The sequence below is a fragment of the Ovis aries genome, chromosome 9, assembly GCF_016772045.2.
Source record: "Ovis aries strain OAR_USU_Benz2616 breed Rambouillet chromosome 9, ARS-UI_Ramb_v3.0, whole genome shotgun sequence".
Lineage (NCBI taxonomy): Eukaryota > Metazoa > Chordata > Mammalia > Artiodactyla > Bovidae > Ovis > Ovis aries.
Window position 1 is genome coordinate 94,177,541 of NC_056062.1, and position 18,869 is coordinate 94,196,409.

General features: G+C 45.2%; 1 protein-coding gene across 7 annotated transcripts in view; it reads right to left on the reverse strand.

Annotated features, from left to right (window-relative positions):
- Positions 1–15,116, reverse strand: part of TAF2 (TATA-box binding protein associated factor 2) — a 123,445-nt gene extending 108,329 nt beyond the window's left edge. For all 7 annotated transcript variants that reach the window (XM_060393983.1, XM_060393982.1, XM_060393980.1 and 4 more), the window contains exons 1-3: positions 14,740–15,116; positions 14,068–14,121; positions 4,240–4,400 (exon numbers count right to left, since the gene is read on the reverse strand). In XM_060393983.1, coding sequence (XP_060249966.1) covers positions 4,240–4,400; positions 14,068–14,121; positions 14,740–14,823 — 299 coding nt within the window. In that variant the 5' untranslated portion in view covers positions 14,824–15,116. The remainder of the gene's footprint in view (positions 1–4,239; positions 4,401–14,067; positions 14,122–14,739) is intronic.
- Between the last annotated feature and the right edge of the window lie 3,753 nt (positions 15,117–18,869).

Here is an 18,869-nt window from a genome sequence, read left to right on the forward strand (position 1 = left end):
GATGCTGGGGCAAACTAAAGACAAAAGGAGGAGGTGGCAGAGACTAAGATGGTTAGATGTATCATCAATTCAATGGACAAGAATCTGAGCAAACTCCGGGAAATAGCAGAGGATGGAGGAGCCTGGTGTCCCTGAGGTCGCAAAGAGTTGGACACAACTTAGCAACGGAACAATTTGAGAAGCCTAATGAATGTCAAGTCACTAGAAACACTGAGTATAGATAAGAACAAAATGGTTCTGCTGCTGTGCGTGTGTGATTACAGAAGTCCAAATAAGAAGAACCCTATTTAGTTACAGGGTTACCACATGTAAGAAAACACAAGGCCAAACGAAAGCATTCGTGAACGGCAGAGGGGACGGTTCGCCGCCTTGCCAACAGCTTTCCATGAGGAATGACCGAGAGCACTGAGCGGCGACAGACTGGGAAAGAGAAAACTTACAGGAAAACAATTGTTAATTAGGACAAGTTTCTGAACATTACAGCAAAACAGACGAACTCAATGTAATAAACAACTTTCTAACATCCAGAAATAATGAAAGGGGCGCTTTAAAAAACAGTGAGCTCAACAGAAGGTGGAACAGTATAGGGAAAAATTCCTCTTGAAGTTTTGACTAAACAAACCCCAAAGTTCTCTCCACTATGACAACTTAATTCCAAGCAATACTCCTACAACAACTGACAGTGAGGCACTGTGGATGAGTTAAAATATAAAACTATCCGTATTACCTAACCATAAATAATCAATAAAGGAATCAACCACTTCCACCATATGATATCAGCAAAACAGCAACACTTAAAATCTCTCTACACAGATGTCTATATAAAAATACAGGGCTGAAAAAACATACACAGGACCTAGAGAATCTAAAAAACGGAATTAAAATATCAATTCTCATCAGTTTAGAATCGGCTTCAGCCGCTCAGTCGTCACTTCTGTCTGCAGTCAGCTTGGGAATTGGCTTCAGCCGCTCGGCCGTCACCTCTCTCTGCTGAGTCAGCTTTGTTTCTACTGTCACTCCTCAGTGGAAACGAAGACAGGAGACAGGAACTAAACTGATTCCTGAAACTTAGGAAAGTGGAGACTTTTCGAGAGAAATAAACAAACTGTTCTCAAGGTAGCAAAGCCTACCTGTGGAAGGGGAGGATCAAGGAGGGGACATGTCAGCCACTGCAGGCTGCGCATGCACAGAAACAGTCTCTGGCAAAAATCTACATTTCCCTTTTCTAAGAAGAAAGAAACGCAGCAAACAAAAACAAAGAAAAAGCCGCCAAAGAGACACAGCATCCATGGAAGCAAACTACATCTACAATATAAGTTCAAATAGAAAATGTATTTGGAGAAACTTCAAAGGCTTATTTTCCTGGCAGACAATAAGCCAGAGAGAGACAGAGGGGGAGAAGTCTTACATGTTACATAACCAACAGGGTTTCTAGTTGCTAGGACAGGTAATTTAACGTGTCAGCTAACGTTTACTTGGATAAACTAGGAAGAAATGCCTTTTAATCTCTTATCTAAATGCTTCCCTCCCTTATATCCCCCCTGCAGTTCAAAAGCGCTACATCTCAACCAAGGTAAGCATACTCTTGCCATTAAAAATAGAAGGGTTTGGCACCTTAACTGTAAAACAAACGAGAAGAAAATGTGATGAAGTAGCATATTACTTCTCTGAACTTCAGGACATTCTGGTATGTACTCAAGATCAAGTTTAACCACTGAGTTTTAAGTTTAATTTTCAATTTCAAATCTACTCTATTCAATTTCTGCTTCAGCTTTAGTAGAAATTGTATTGCTTCATTCAACAATGAGAGTTACTCTGGAAACAAGAGAGGTAGTGTAAGTATCTAGGAACATGCTAAAGATCTTAACTACCTGTCATTCCCAAAGTCGTCTTTAAAAATCAATAACATCATCACAAGAGATCGTTTTCACACCTTAACTACCTGTGAACAAAGTCTTCTTTAAGAATAAATATCATCAATAAATAAATATCATTACAAGAGATCATTTTCACATCTTAACTGCTAAGCGATGTTTCTTCTGAACCACTGGTGTGCTTCTGTCCTGTTTTAGAAATCTTACGAACAATAGCATTTCCCTCTTTCACATGGTAACCAGGAATCTCAAAACCAAACCTACAGTTCTCCTCTAGTAACTTAGGTGTGGTACACACCATCCTATACTTTTCTCACTCTTCATGCTAATTTCATTAGCTACTTTAAAAAACTACTGTCGAATAAAATTCTAAAACCAATCTCAAACCCTGTTTTGAACAAGTCAGAGAATAAACAAACACCAACAAAAACAACTGGCGTCTCTCTTAAAAAGTAAACAGGGTTCTAGACCCAGGCAGGAAAGCAGGGGCTGCCCTGAGTACTTAAGTGACCGCGGCTAAGAGTGGTGGTGCCACTGAAAAGATTAAAATGTATTCTATCCTTTCCAATCTCCCAACTGAACCTTTGAAAATACTCTCCTTTACAACTCCCTTTTCTTTCTTTATCATACTAAAAGTGATGAGGCATCTTCCCTATCACTGGAGAGAAGTTTTGGGGGATATCATCATCTCAAAATTAACCAAGTAAAGCTCGCTTCCTCGACAGATCTGGAGCCCACTGCTCCTACCACTGCGTTGTCAGAGTTTCTTCTTTGAAACCTGAGCAGCAACAGCTGGTACAGCAGCTGTGCAAACACCGTGCTCTGTGCCCAGCAGATGGAGGAGCTTCTCACCCATCACCAAGTGCAGAGACCTACACTCGGCTCAGTTCTCTGTACCAGCCTACAGGGGAAAGGGACTGAAGAGATGGTCCACACGTGGTGCACGCCCTCTGCTGCACACCTGAAACACGGCCCTGCATGCCGACTGCAGGAGCCCGCTCTTCCTGTGGAAACCACCAAGAGAGCATCTCAGGGGGAGCCTGCTGCAGCGGCCTCCAGTGCTCTCCGCGTCCTACCGTTCTTCAAGAACCCTGGCTGGATGGGAGGACAGGAGGCCTGGGATCCTGGTCTGCATCCCTGGGGTGATTCATTCACTCACTCGCTCTATAAATCTCTGCTGAATGCCAGGTGGTGTGCCAGCCTCTGAGGAGACAGCAAGGCACAAGGCAGGTCTGCAGTCTGACCCTTGCTCGTGTGGAGCTCACTGGAAAGCAGTGCATTCAGACAATGCAACCAGCAACTGGCACAGAGTGTAACTGATGTTACGGTGTGGGAAGCACAGGATAAAGCTCAGGTTCCTAGCTGGTCGGTTAGATGGATCTATGAGGCCTTTCTACTTCACAAGGGGTGACGAGCACCACACGGGACGATGGGTTTGGAGAAGCTGTGCGACGCCGCACAAGGTGTGAAGAAAGGTAGCACGCAGATGCTCTCCACCTCTACACTAGTTAAAATAGCACCGCGACTAAAAGGAGCTTGTAATTTATTAAAAAACAAGAGTTTATAGTTTAGGGCACTCTACCCCCAAATACTGAGAATCAAAGAAATGATACAGTGCACGCCATCAATGCGTGTTATCAAAACTTTGAGGAAACAACTGCCTTCAAATGCACTTGACAGCATTTAAACCAGCACACACCTTACTGGCGCACAATCAAGTAAAACGTTAAAAAGAGCCATACGAATGATAAGCAATCCTATTTTCCTAAGGAAATAACTCAAAGTAACAGAAAAAAAATCTAGAAAACCAGACAATCCACACTATACTGAGTAAATGGAATACTGCCTGACCATAAAAACAGTAACAAAGTGAAAAAAAAGTATTTAAATGAAAAATGTAGAAGATAACACTGATCATTAAAAATATGTGTCTACTGATAAAATCAGAAGTAGCCTAGACAGATGCAGTAAAGTGAAGGAATTAGGTATTTCAGACTATTTTTATATTTTATAAAGCTATCAAATATTTCATAGAATAAAGTAGTTTCTGCTCTATAGATTACAGTATCCCCTAATTCACTGAAGATTAATATCTATGAAACAAATTATTTTTAAAAAAACAAAAGTAGAAAACTGGCTAAGAAAATTTATTTTAAGTTCTCTGATAAAGGAAAATTAATAACTTACTATGTTGACCAGAGCCAGTAAAATTTCTTGAATCAAATGGGCAAAGTGGCAGAAGCAACAGAAGTTATATAATTGCAGAAAATAAATTGGGAACCAGAGTCTAATAATAATCTAAGAGAACTATGATGAGAATATTGATCCTTCAAGAAACATCAACGTTCACAAGCATGTGACTCACTGTTTCGATTCACTGTGACAAACTTCCAAAGTTGGATCGTTATAAATAAAGGCAGCTTCTAAGTCATTGATCCTCACTCGGTATATTCTACATTGCTTGCTGTTCAACTTGATTCTGTTTAAGTTTGCAACTGTGGGAAATATAGTCAGTTCCACGAATCCCTGTAAAGAGAAGGAATAATAATTTCATTATAATTAATACTGGTATGCTTTACAACATATTTCTTTGATTTCTACTTATACACATACTACACTCAGAGACAGAATCTCAAACAGGCACACACACACACACACGTGCTCTGACTTCACCTCAAGTGCGGTTGTCTGAGTGACTAAATGGGTGTGAATTCTGACTTTATCATCCTGGTGTTTCACATTCACTATCAGTGAAAATAAAACCAGATGCTAGAAAAAAAGAGTAAAATGACTCAAATGTAAGAATTTCATATATAATATAAATTTCTCATATATAAGAACTTATTGACAGACTAGAACCCAAACAGGGAGGAAGGGGAAAAAAAAAATCCAAGAGCAAAGAGAGACTCAAAATCAGTTCAGGGAGTAAAAGAAAACTGCCCCTGGGGACCTCCCTGGTGGTCCAGAGGTTAAGAATCCACCTCCCACTGCAGGGGACTCCGGTTCAATCCCTGGCCGCGGAACCGAGACCCTACACACCACAGGACAACGAGGTCCCGCGGAACCGAGACCCTACACACCACAGGACAACGAGGTCCCGCGGAACCGAGACCCTACACACCACAGGACAACGAGGTCCCGCGGAACCGAGACCCTACACACCATAGGACAACAAGGTCCAAGAGCCCCAACCACTGAGAGCACACACTCTGCAGCCCCCGAACCACAACAAGCAGCCCGGCACTGCAACTCCGCGTGCCCCATCTGAGACCCGACGGGGCCAAGGATCAGTGAATGTTGTTTATAAAAAAGAAAAAAAACAGCCCCTCAAAACAGGGTAAAAACTATACCACCAAAGCTAACAAGTATGCATCTCTGCTCATGGGAGGTAAATCGGGACACGTGAGGCAGCAAGAGTTACAAGAAATTCAGGCAAGGAGGAAAAAGTCAGCTGCACCTCCAAGAGCGGCAGACACCTCACAGTGCTGGATGATCTTCTACCAAGCAGTCCCAAAGGCCATGCAGTTCCACCACCTCAGCCGGGCGGTGAGCAAGCTATCAGAAGCAGGTACAAAAGACACGAGAGACAGTTACATCCACTGTCCACTACCCTCCTGCTCTGAATCAAATGGGAAAGACAGACCAGTGAAACATGGAATGTGTGTCCAGTGAGTTTAATATTCTGGGTTGAAAACACAAAATATGGAAGGGCACGAAACAGTAACATTTCAAGGGTTGAAAAATCTCAGGAATATCTAAAATAAAACTCATGCAATAACCATAGAGAACAAGATTACAACAATTAATTATAAGGGCTATGATTAGGCACTACTATATGTTACACTGGAATCCCATCATCTCCACTAGCTTTGTTCGTAGTGATGCTTTCTAAGGCCCACTTGACTTCACATTCCAGGATGTCTGGTTCTAGATGAGTGATCATACCACTGTGATTATCTTGGTCGTGAAGATCTTTTTTGTACAGTTCTTCTGTGTATTCTTGCCGCCTCTTCTTAATATCTTCTGCTTCTGTTAGGTCCATACCATTTCTATCCTTTATCAAGCCCATCTTTGCATGAAATGTTCCCTTGGTATCTCTAATTTTCTTGAAGAGATCTCTACTCTTTTCCATTCTGTTGTTTTCCTCTATTTCTTTGCATTGATCGCTGAGGAAGGCTTTCTTATCTCTCCTTGCTATTCTTTGGAACTCGGCATTCAGATGCAGTTGAACTATTTCAAATCCTGAAAGATGATGCTGTGAAAGTGCTGCACTCAATATGCCAGCAAATATGCTGGAAAACTCAGCAGTGGCCACAGGACTGGAAAAGGTCAGTTTTCATTCCAATCCCAAAGAAAGGCAATGCCAAAGAATGCTCAAACTACTGCACAATTATACTCATCTCACATGCTAGTAAAGTCATGCTCAAAATTCTCCAAGCCAGGCTTCAGCAATACATGAACCATGAACTCCCTGATGTTCAAGCTGGTTTTAGAAAAGGCAGAGGAACCAGAGATCAAATTGCCAACATCCGCTGGATCATCGAAAAAGCAAGCGACTTCCAGAAAAACATCTACTTCTGCTTTATTGACTATGCCAAAGCCTTTGACTATGTGGATCACAAGAAACTGTGGAAGATTCTTCAAGAGACAGGAATACCAGACCACCTGACCTGCCTCTTGAGAAATCTGTATGCAGGTCAGGAAGCAGCAGTTAGAACTGGACATGGAACAACAGACTGGTTCCAAATAGGAAAAGGAATACATTAATGCTATATATTGTCACCCTGCTTATTTAACTTATATGCAGAGTACATCATGAGAAATGCTGGACTGGAAGAAACACAAGCTGGAATCAAGATTGCCAGGAGAAATATCAATAACCTCAGATATACAGATGACACCACCCTTATGGCAGAAAGTGAAGAGGAACTCAAAAGCCTCTTGACGCAAGTCAAAGAGGAGAGTGAAAAAGTTGGCTTAAAACTTAGCATTCAGAAAACGAAGATCATGGCATCCGGTCCCATCACTTCATGGGAAATAGATGGGCAAACAGTGGAAACAGTGTCAGACTTTATTTTTTGGGCTCCAAAATCACTGCAGATGGTGACTATAGCCATGAAATTAAAAGACGCTTACTCCTTGGAAGAAAGTTATGACCAACCTAGATAGCATATTCAAAAGCAGAGACATTATTTTGCCAACAAAGGTCCATCTAGTCAAGGCTATGGCTTTTCCTGTGGTCATGTATGGATGTGAGAATTAGACTATGAAAAAAGCTGAGCGCCAAAGAATTGATGCTTTTGAACTGTGGTGTTGGAGAAGACTCTTGAGAGTCCCTTGGCTTGCAGGGAGATCCAACCAGTCCATTCTGAAGATAAGCCCTGGGATTTCTTTGGAAGGACTGATGTTGAAGCTGAAACTCCAATACTCTGGCCACCTCATGTGAAGAGTTGACTCATTGGAAAAGACTCTGATGCTGGGAGAGATTGGGGGCAGGAGGAGAAGGGGACGACAGAGGATGAGATGGCTGGATGGCATCACGGACTCGATGGATGTGAGTCTGAGTGAACTCTGGGAGTTGGTGATGGACAGGGAGGCCTGGCGTGCTGCGATTCATGGGGTCGCAAAGAGTTGGACACGACTGAGCAACTGAACTGAACTGAAACTGTGAGCAACTGTAGAAAGACCTAAATTCCCTTAACTAGCACATCAGCAATCCAATGACCAATCGACATGAATGACCCTCGATTAGCCTAAAGACTGTAAGCAAAACTAAAATGAAGTTGCTCAGTCGTGTCGGACTCTTTGGGACCCCACTGACTGTAGCCTACCGGGCTCTTCCGTCCATGGGATTTTCCAGGCAAAGGTACTGAAGTGGGTTGCCATTTCCTAAGATAACATCCAAAGTGAACCAGAAAAGATTATGGAAACTGCTGTCAAGAAGTAGTTACATGAGACAGAATAAGCTTTGGCTTTCTAAACTAAGGTTAACAGTAAGGAAACAGTGAATGGAGTACACTTCGTCACGATAGGGAAAGCCCAGCCCCCTTGAGTCATCAGGTCTCTGACACCACCTAGAGCCCTAATCTGCACCTGCCTGCCAGGCACAGACCCACTGACTGGCCTGCAACCCTGTAGCCCCAGCTCTGGCAGCCCCAGCTCCGGCAGCCCCAGCGCCAGCAGGGCAGCCCCAGCTCTGGCAGCCCCAGCTCCGGCAGGGCAGCCCCAGCTCTGGCAGCCCCAGCTCCGGCAGCCCCAGCGCCAGCAGGGCAGCCCCAGCTCTGGGAGCCCCAGCTCCGGCAGGGCAGCCCCAGCTCTGGCAGCCCCAGCTCCGGCAGCCCCAGCTCCAGCAGGGCAGCCCCAGCCCTGGCAGCCCCAGCACCAGCAGGGCAGCCCCAGCTCCGGCAGCCCCAGCTGGCGCAGGATGCAGCCTCCAGGGCTGCAAACCGCCCCCTCTTCCTGCTCTCGCTCCTGCCCCAGCACCTCACCGCGACCGTCCGTCCCTCGCACTATTCAACCTTTTCTAAAGCTCCTTTACTTCCCTGCCTTAGCTGAAACATCTCTCGATACCCCTTTGAAAAGAAGCTATAGATTCTTTTATTCAGGCTTTCCTGCAGCACAGGTTGTGAGAGAGAGGGCAGAACAGTGTCCTCGAGTTCCTAACGCCCCAGCTCCACTACTCAGCAGGTGGAAGAGCATGAGCTAAGTCCCTCCAGCTCTCCATACCTCAGTTTCTGGTGGTGGTGGTGGTGTACGCAGTCATGTCTGACTCTGCAACCCCACGGACTGAGGGCCTGCCAGGTTTGTCTGTCCATGGAATTTTCCAGGCAAGAATACTGCAGAGGGTTGCCATGTCCTACTACACAGGAGCTTCCTGACCCAGGGACCGCACCTGCGCCTCTCGCCTCCTGCACTGACAGGAGGAGTCTGTGCCGCTGAGCTACCTGGGAAGCCCACACCTCAGTTTCCTCATCTGCAAAACAAGAACAGCAATACTACCTACCCTTTGGTTTTACTGTAACTGAGCAATTTTAAACAAGGAAAGCCCTTAAAATCACGCTGGCATCCAGTGAAAGCTTTTGTTATTCTTCGTAGACTCTGCTTCTTCTCCTGTGTGCTCATGCTGCACTGAACACCGTCATTCCCCGATATGCGCTGGAAGCTCCCACTTTCCCTTTCTGCCTTTCTACCCCATCTCAGCTGCCACGCTGGGCCATGGACGTGGACACAGCTGATCCGGCAGGAACGCTGCTTCTCAGCTCCTGCATTTCCGCTCCTACCATCTTCGCAGCCACTCTGGGACAGCAGTCAAGGTCACACACGGGGAGACACCTCGTCTCTGCTCGGCACAGCCCCAACGCAGACGCTTCACACCCGAGTGTCCGCAATGCCTGCCCTCCTGCCGCCCCCGTGGCCCACTCCTGCTTCTTGGCCTCCTCCAGCCTCTCTCTGAAACCCTCCCTGGCATTCTCAGGGCTGCTGTCTTCCTTGGCCATCTAAGAGCCTTACCTTGACCCACTCTCCTGCCGACTATCAAGTCTCTCGCTCTCCAGCTACACGCGCCTGTCTCCTCCCCCCGTTTTGAAGTCCCTTCCACTCCTCTGCTAGAAGCCCCGCTCTGTAGTGCTCTCAGAAGCCATGCTCTACTAACTACCTTCTCCTGTAACTACAATCTCTCCTTTCACAGGACTTTCCCCCACGCCTACGAACATGTCAACTCTCTCTTATCTTTCTTTTAAACCTTAACTTCTATGTCACCTCACATAAATTATTTTTTGCCCCTTTCCTGGAGTTAACTATATTTTGGTTCAGAACTGACACTAACCCCTGGAGTCCCGGAACTTTACAACAGTTCACCAGGCAGACTGGAAGTCAGGGTGTGCGTGTGCGTGCGTGTGCGTGTGCGTGCGTGCGTGCGTGCGTGCGTGCATGTGAGAGGGTTGAGGGGATGCGGAGGGGGGTTGTTTTTGCCAGACAGTGCAGCTTATGCTATCTTAGTCCCCTGACCAGGGATTGAACCTGGGCCCTCAGCAGCAACAATGCTGAGTCCTAACCACTGAACTGCTAGGGAATGCCCCAGGCTGGCGACCTCTGGAGGTCAAGTAATCAAGGGGTTAAAGGGGTTCCCACATCTATCTCAGGGTAGGCCTGGTGTTTACTACGCAGTCCAAACATACAGGATACATTTCAGCAACTGGCAAACCTCACAGTCACTCTCTGATGTCTCTGAGTGAGGTCTACAGTGGAAGGACGGAGTGGACACCAACGGGCCACCTTTCCCCCTTCAACACAACCTTCAAGACAACCTGGCACCTCTGGGAATGGCAGAGATCAGCGCCCCCGAGACGTGGCGACGCCTACTCCCCCTTCATTTAACTCAGCTATCTGGCCAGTGCAAAAGCCAAGCGGGTCTTGCAGAATGATTGTGAACTATCGCAAACTTGCCAACCACAACCACGTTTGCAGAAGTCATACTCTGACTGCAGCAAATCAGCACAGCTCCTGGTAGCAAATATTGCCATGAATTATCAAGCAATTTTTTCCCCGCTCAATTCCCATCAGGAAAAAAAAACAGAAGTAGGCTGTCTTCTAGACATGAGAACCCCGTCACTATCATCCAGTAACTCTCTCAACTTTCTGCTCAGTCAGAAAAGAAAAGCAGGTTCCCGATCCGCCTTACTAGAAAACTCGTGCACGGCAGAGGCTGAGAGTTAAATCTCACGGGCATTCAGGGGACTGTCACATCAACAGAGCTTCCAAGAGTCCAGGGGTCGGAGGCACGTAAAAATAAACCTGAAGTCAAAGTTACTGCACTTTGCACTTCCCACCAAAAGGGGGAAAAAAGAAGGCAGGAAAATTGGGAGGCGTCTTTGCATTCAGAAAGCAATCTATACATTCAGGCATATCGCTTAGTAGGCAATCATTAGGACTTCTGGAATCATCTTCTGGAAGAGGTCCAGAACAAGAGAGAGCTCTGCAGTGGGTCCAGGCTGTGGTCCAAGCGGCCCCACTCGGGCCGTATGACTCAGCGGAGCCAGCAGCACTGGGCTGTGCCCAGCAGACAGGCACGCTGCACTGGCTCTGGCTTTCTCCAGCAGGATGACACTGCACTGCCACTCCGGGGTTTCAGAGCAGACCTGTGACCTCTTCTGCCAGCAACTATTTTTCATGTGCAAAGCAACTGCTGCTTTGCTACGAGACCCTACAGTAGAGACCGGACACATGACCGTGGGCCTTCCAAACACTTCGGGCAGTCTCTGTTAGCCTGAAATGGCCATCATGACCTGAGTGCGCGCAGCAGCTTGGCACCTTTTAATGGAAACACCGCCTCCGGACCAGGCCCAAGCAGGCTCCTAAGGCACAAAAAGCAAACAGCATGCGCCACTGACTCAGAACCCAAAGAGACTTGCTCCTGTCGAATCTCCACTTCCCCTCAATCCACACCCATGACCTCATGGACAGTTCCCCATGTTTAATAACAAGACAAAACACAAGCCTGAATTATGAATAAGTCTGTACAGCATGCTAGCACAGTTGAAAATGGATGGTAACTGCCATCAGAACTCACTGAAGTGTAGTCCTGAAACAGCAGAAGAAAACCCTGCTGTGGGCAGGACGCCAGCAAACAGAATAGACAGTACGGTGTTTACAGAAGCAGAAATGGACCAAGTCCGTGTCTGCAGGGGTCCAGGGGCGGCTGCTAGGTTGGCCAGCTGGCTAGGACTGTGTAAAGAACAAGACTACGAGACTGAAAATAAGAGGGTGATGGGAAAAGGAAGTGTACACATGAACTTCTCAGAGTAGGTATAATATGAAAATATTATCACATAAATGACCAACAGAGGCATCCTCAGAGACTGTGGAGGAGGCCCTCAAAAATCAACTGGCAAGATTATCTATCCAGCAGATGTCCACAGACTCTTTCCCTAGCTACTCTAACACACAAAGATGTCCTGGTGGCAAGAACGGAGGCTACACAGGAATCCAACAACGTGCTCTGCCCTCAACAAAGCCTGATCTGGTCACCATCAATGCTGAGTGCCCGCCTCCCCAGAGCAGAGGATCAAAATAAGTTTCTAGCAAGGCATCTTCCCAGGAAGGATCAGTTAGTCACTCAGCAGGAAAATGACTACATTAGACAGCTGGTATCGTAGAGGGGAGACAGTAATTTATCCTTATAAAAACACATACTCTAGATTTTCCTTCCCTGTTAATACAATTTACTTCCAAAAAGCCATCCATGTCAACATACTATCTCATACACACTTCCATGTGTATAGAAAAGTGTGGCAGAATTTACACATAAATTTTACATGTAAAATTAATTTTGTCCTCTCATCCAGAAGTGGCCAACCTGATCAACTGCTGAAGGCTTAGCTACAGCACCAACTGAGACCTCCAACAGGAGGCCATCCTAAACCAGTGGCCGCTATAGTAACATTAGGTCATCTCTGCATAGCCAAACAGACCTGGGAGCCAAGGGGCAAAAGCGGGAGTGACTATACTCATTACTGCTTCAAAAAGCCACTGAAAGGATTTTGCTTCCTGTCTTGAAGACTTCAGGTTCGGGGCGTTCAGAAGCCTAGTGGCCAAAGGAGGAACGCATCCACCAGGGCACGGAGCCACGGCTTTATTAAATTGGAAGCTGAGACTAAACCACTTCAGGCTCCTCATGCCACTGAACCAACAGGCACAGAAAGGGGTCACTGTCCTGGCTGAAAGACTAGCAGCAACTGAGATTCTGTTACACAACAGAAGCAAGAATTCCATTTGCAATTCAGGGGGTTCAATGGAAGGCCTCTGAGGTCCTCTTGACAAATAGCCCTAATCAATGGAAAACTGCAACAACCCAAATGAAGTCAAAAGCAGCAAGGATGCAAAATGAAGGTCTATGACAGACCAAAAGAAATGCTGTCAAAAGGAAAGAGAAAAACGGAATAGGTGGAAGAAAGCTGTGTACATCAATTCTGACCTTGATATCAACTGAAGAAAGCAAAGGCTATAGTAACTAATTTTCACATTCTTTTACCCATCTTTCTTCCATTACAGGCGATAGCTAATATTTCAGGTGGGAAAAATGCTGAAACTGCCATTTCTTCACACAAATGGATAACTTCAGGGATCAGCAAACTTTTTCTTAAAGGGCCAGAGACTAAATAGATATTACAGGCCTCACAGTTTCACAGCTATTCCACTTTGCCATTGTAGCTCCAAAGCAGCCTTAGACAGTTTATAAATAAATGGGTGTAGCTGTGTTCAAATAAAACTTTACTTACAAAAGCAGGTAGTTAGCTAATGCCACAACATAACTAATGTTACAATAGCTGATGGGACTTCCTTAAGCCAGGAACACTGTCATCTAAACAGAAGTGTTGAGAGGATGATCTGGGGGCAAAAGGGGTTAGACTGTTATAGATATCTTCCTTTTGCCCTTCCTAATCTGCCCTCTAACCCTACTTTCTATCCAAGAAGATGCATTAACTGGGCACTAGCCTCCGGCTGCTGGTCAGGGTGGTCAAACGAGAGGCACAAAGAGGAAATGGAAAATAGAAGAAAAGGGAGCTCTGCAGATTCATAACCCTGGGTCTTAGGCTATCAACGGCATTTCTAGAACAAATATATCAATCCACATAGATATTTGCATATATATCATATATGGATATATATATGCATTATTTATCAACCCATAGGGATATAACAGTCCACACATCTAAACTGGCCAGGGGACAGGGGGCGGGGAGAGGGGCAATTACTAGGTTTCAAACACCTTTATCTAGAACTTTACTACAAAGCAATGCCAGGGAAACAAGGTCAGGCAAAAATTAGAAAAACAAAAGCAGCCTCTGAACAGTCAAGTTAATAAGTCAGTTTGTGTATCAGCCTTAATTTTTTCACAGAAAAAAAATCTCACTGTGGACTTATTCTTGTTTCATACACAAATCTAAAATGTTTGGTAATATAGACTTTCATATTCCACAACATACTAAGAGAAATAAATTTTTATCGGAAAACAGGAAAAAAGGAAAGGGAGAATTGAGGTGTTGGCCAGTATAGTAGTAAGGCCATGGCTCCTGAAGTCATACACGTTTGAATTCTAATCCGTATCTGTTCTCAAAACCCATGACCCGGAAAGTTTCTAAGTATTGTAAAGCATGCTGTTGTTATCGCTTATAATTGCTGAGAATATACTTACCACGACAGATTTTCTCTGGAAGTTTATGTTGTTGATGCAGACGACCTGATGGGTTGTACATTAAAGAATAAAGAAAATATTTCAATTATTAAATAACGTATAATTCGATCCCAGTGTGAACAAGAACTGTGTTCTAAGCAACTCAAAATCACACTTATCTTTCATGCTAAAACCCTAGAAATTAGCGTAACTTGTTTATTTAAAATTCAGCAACAGCCACGAAAGTAAATTTTTTTGGACAAAAATACAATTTAAGAAAAAGGTACATTAATCTGAAAAGGGCAGTAAATCTGCTGAAATTCCATTGTCATTGAAAACATTTTCGCCCTACAAAACTGTGGACGGCTTCCAGTTTCCCACAAGGCTTTCCACGCCCACTAAGTTTCAAGCGATCAGTGAAACTGATTAATTATAACTAAGGAAAACCAAACCTAGAAGTGTTAGTCGCTCAGCCGTGTCCATTCTGTGGCCCCATGGACTGTAGCCCGCCAGGCTCCTCTGTCCATGGGATGCTCCAGGCAAGAACACTGGAGTGGGTAGCCTTTCCCTCCCCCAGGGCATCTTTCCGACCCAGGGATCCAACCTGGGTCTCCCGCACTGCAGGCGGATTCTTAACCGGCTGAGCCACCCGGGAAGCCCCAGAAAAAAGGGAGATAGAGAAAAAAATACTTATAATTTATAAGGCCTTGGGCTTTCAAAGCCCTTGTCTCCTTTCTTCCTGTTCATTCTGGCGGGGTCAGAGCCAGTCGGCGGCATCGGGGGCCCCGCGGAGCTCGGCTTCCCGGCCTCCCGGGCGGCGGCGGGGCATCACCAGCCTTGGGCACCGGACGCCCCCCGTTCCCGCACGCTCCCAAAAGTCACGGCCCGCGGCGGGGGCGCCCTGGGCACCACGCCCGGCCCTGCCCGATCCGCCGCGGCCGCCCCTCACACTCGCTCTGGGGACTCGGCTCGTCCGTCGTCTCTGTCGAGCGCCTGTCACGGAGACCCTTCCCACAGAAGCGCCCAACGACGCCCGCCAGCCGACATCTTTCTCGGCACCCCTGACCCCTGACGTCAGCGGAAGTAGGGCGATGCTGAGGCGGCAGCCGGAAGTCTTGTGGTCCGTGGGCGGGGCTTAGCGAGCTCCCGGGTTTGCGTTTGCCAATTAATGTGCAGACGGCGGCTGAAAACCGTTGAAGCTGAGGAAACTTGACAGATGTTTTGTGGATGACGCGAGGACAGCAGAACGGAAAGGAGAAACATCAAATTTTAGAGGAATGAAGATGTAGCGCAACCACTGAAAAGCCTGGGGACGAGGTTTTCAAAGCGCCAGGGGCCGAGGCCTAGGAAACCAGGAGGCGTCCGTCCGGGCACTGTGTAAAAAGAACCCTCAACTCACCGGAGCTGTGACTTCGGATGGAAAAGACGAGATGACACCTCAGGGAGTCTAACTCGAATTCACGTCCTCACTAGGCATTGCTGCCTCGGTATTTATTGAAAAATTAATTAAATAAGTGGATTATACAGATGCAGAAATACTGAAACACCGAACTATTTTGAAGTCGTCTGCATTTCATGTGCTTGAGAATAAACGGTTGTAAATTCCAGTGACAGTTGAATCTTGGTTGTGGATTATTAACTTTTTTTTTTTTAACTTTGGGCCAGGTTTAACCCTTCCATCTGTCCTGATGACAAGTTCATTAGCTAAAATTAATTTGAACTTTGGTCTAAAGGAAAACATACTAGGAAAATAAAGATGTAAAATAACTTTATCAAGCATTCCAAAGCCAGAAATTACTTGTCGTTTTTGAGTATTACCTGTGTCAGTATCCTTCATTATAGGATGGTAAACTATTGTTATTCTTCTTCACAGGGGACTAGTACTGAAAAGGGTGTTCTTGAGTTACAGACTTTTTAATACCATTTTGCATGGAAGATGGAGAATATTTAGCAAGATAGATGGAACTGGGTTAAAAAGAGGTCACTGGGTTAAGGAAAGAATGGGAGGCAAATAAGTAGTAAGTAGTACACAGACTTTCATCCCTAAGTGTATATCTGAGGTAGAAGATAGAGGGGCCAGGTAGAGGGGCCCCTGGGCTGGACAGCTGGTGTCTGTCAAGTGGAGAAAAACTGAAGCTTTGTTCTCCCCACACTCCAAGGAAAAAGCTAGTGGCAGAAGCTGAGCTCTGCTGGAATAGAGATAAGATGGCCATTCCTGAGGTCAAGGAAACTTCCTGACCCCTCAGGTCCACAAAGGCTCCTTGGAGGTAGAAAAGGGAGGCAGGTCACCAATACCCCCAGTAATGGGTGGTGGAATCCATCTTTAGCAAAAAGTTGCGCATGGACCTTAGGGAGCTCCCTGGAACAGATCAGATTTGGGGAAAGAAGTAAGAAAATGAGCCAAGAGAAACAAAGACCAGGAAGAACTGTCCTACAGAGTGATTTAAGTCACTTTTATGTGCTCCCTTGATATCTCTAATTTTCTTGAGATCTCTAGTCTTTCCCATTCTGTTCTTTTTCTTTATTTCTTTGCATTGATCGCTGAAGAAGGCTTTCTTATCTCTTCTTGCTATTCTCTGGAACTCTGCATTCAGATGCTTATATCTTTCCTTTTCTCCTTTGCTTTTCGCCTCTCTTCTTTTCACAGCTATTTGTAAGGCCTCCCCAGACAGCCATTTTGCTTTTTTGCATTTCTTTTCCATGGGGATGGTCTGGATCCCTCTCTCCTATACAATGTCATGAACCTCATTCCATAGTTCATCAGGCACTCTTATCAATCAGATCTAGGCCCTTAAATCTATTTCTCACTTCCACTGTATAATCACAAGGAATTTGATTTAGTTCATACCTGAATGGTCTAGCGGTTTTCCTACTTTCTTCAATTTGAGTCTGAATTTGGTAATAAGGAGTTCATGATCTGAGCCACAGTCAGCTCCTGGTCTTCTTTTTGTTGACTGTATAGAGCTTCTCTATCTTTGGCTGCAAAGAATATAATTTTGGTGTTGACCATCTGGTGATGTCCATGTGTAGAGTCTTCTCTTGTGTTGTTGGAAGAGGGTGTTTGCTATGACCAGTGCATTTTCTTGGCAAAACTCTATTAGTCTTTGCCCTGCTTCATTCCACATTCCAAGGCCAAATTTGCCTGTTACTCCAGGTGTTTCTTGACTTCCTACTTTTGCATTCCAGTCCCCTATAATGAAAAGGGCATCTTTTTTGGGTGTTAGTTCTAGAAGATCTTGTAGGTCTTCATAAAACCATTCAACTTCAGCTTCTTCAGCATTACTGGTTGGGGCATAGACTTGGATTACTGTGATATTGAATGGTTTACCTTGGAAACGAACAGAGATAATTCTGTCGTTTTTGAGATTGCATCCAAGTACTGCATTTCGGACTCCTTTGTTGACCATGATGGCTACTCCATTTCTTCTGAGGGATTCCTGCCCGCAGTAGTAGATATAATGGTCATCTGAGTTAAATTCACCCATTCCAGTCCATTTTAGTTTGCTGATTCCTAGAATGTCGACATTCACTCTTGCCATCTCGTTTGACCACTTCCAATTTGCCTTGATTCATGGACCTGACATTCCAGGTTCCTGTGCAATATTGCTCTTTACAGAATCGGACCTTGCTTCTATCACCAGTCACATCCACAGCTGGGTATTGTTTTTGCTTTGGCTCCATCCCTTCATTCTTTCTGGAGTTATTTCTCCACTGTTCTCCAGTAGCACATTGGGCACCTACTGGCAGCCTTCTTCAGCGATCAATGCGAAGAAATAGAGGGAAAGAACAGAATGGGAAAGACTAGAGATCTCTTCAAGAAAATTAGAGAAACCAAGGGAACATTTCATGCAAAGATGGGCTCAATAAAGGACAGAAATGGTCTGGACCTAACAGAAGCAGAAGATATTAAGAAGAGGTGGCAAGAATACACAGAAGAACTGTACAAAAAAGATCTTCATGACCCAGATAATCATGATGGTGTGATCTCTAATCTAGAGCCAGACATCATGGAATGTGAAGTCAAGTGGGCCTTAGAAAGCATCACTACCAACAAAGCTGGTGAAGGTGATAGAAGTCCAGTTGAACTATTTCAAATCCTGAAAGATGATGCTGTGAAAGTGCTGCACTCAATATGCCAGCAAATTTGAAAAACTCAGCAGTGGCCACAAGACTGGAAAAGGTCAGTTTTCATTCCAATTCCAAAGAAAGGCAATGCCAAGAATGCTCAAACTACCGCACAATTGCACTCATCTCACACGCTAGGAAAGTAATGCTCAACATTCTCCAAGCCAGGCTTCAGCAATACATGAACCGTGAACGTCCTGATGTTCAAGCTGGTTTTAGAAAAGGCAAAGGAACCAGAGATCAAATTGCCAACATCCGCTGGATCATGGAAAAAGCAACAGTTCCAGAAAAACATCTATTTCTGCTTTATTGACTATGCCAAAGCCTTCGACTGTGTGGATCACAAGAAACTGTGGAAAATTCTTCAAGAGATGGGAATACAGACCACCTGACCTGCCTCTTGAGAAATCTGTATGCAGGTCAGGAAGCAGCAGTCAGAACTGGACATGGAACAACAGACTGGTTCCAAATAGGAAAAGGAGGACATCAAGGCTGTATATTGTCACCCTGCTTATTTAACTTATATGTAGAGTACATCATGAGAAACGCTGGACTGGAGGAAGCACAAGCTGGAATCAAGATTGCCGGGAGAAATTTGTATAAGGTCAGATATGCAGATGACACCACCCTTATGGCAGAAACTGAAGAGGAACTCAAAAGCCTCTTGATGAAAGTGAAAGAGGAGAGTGAAAAAGTTG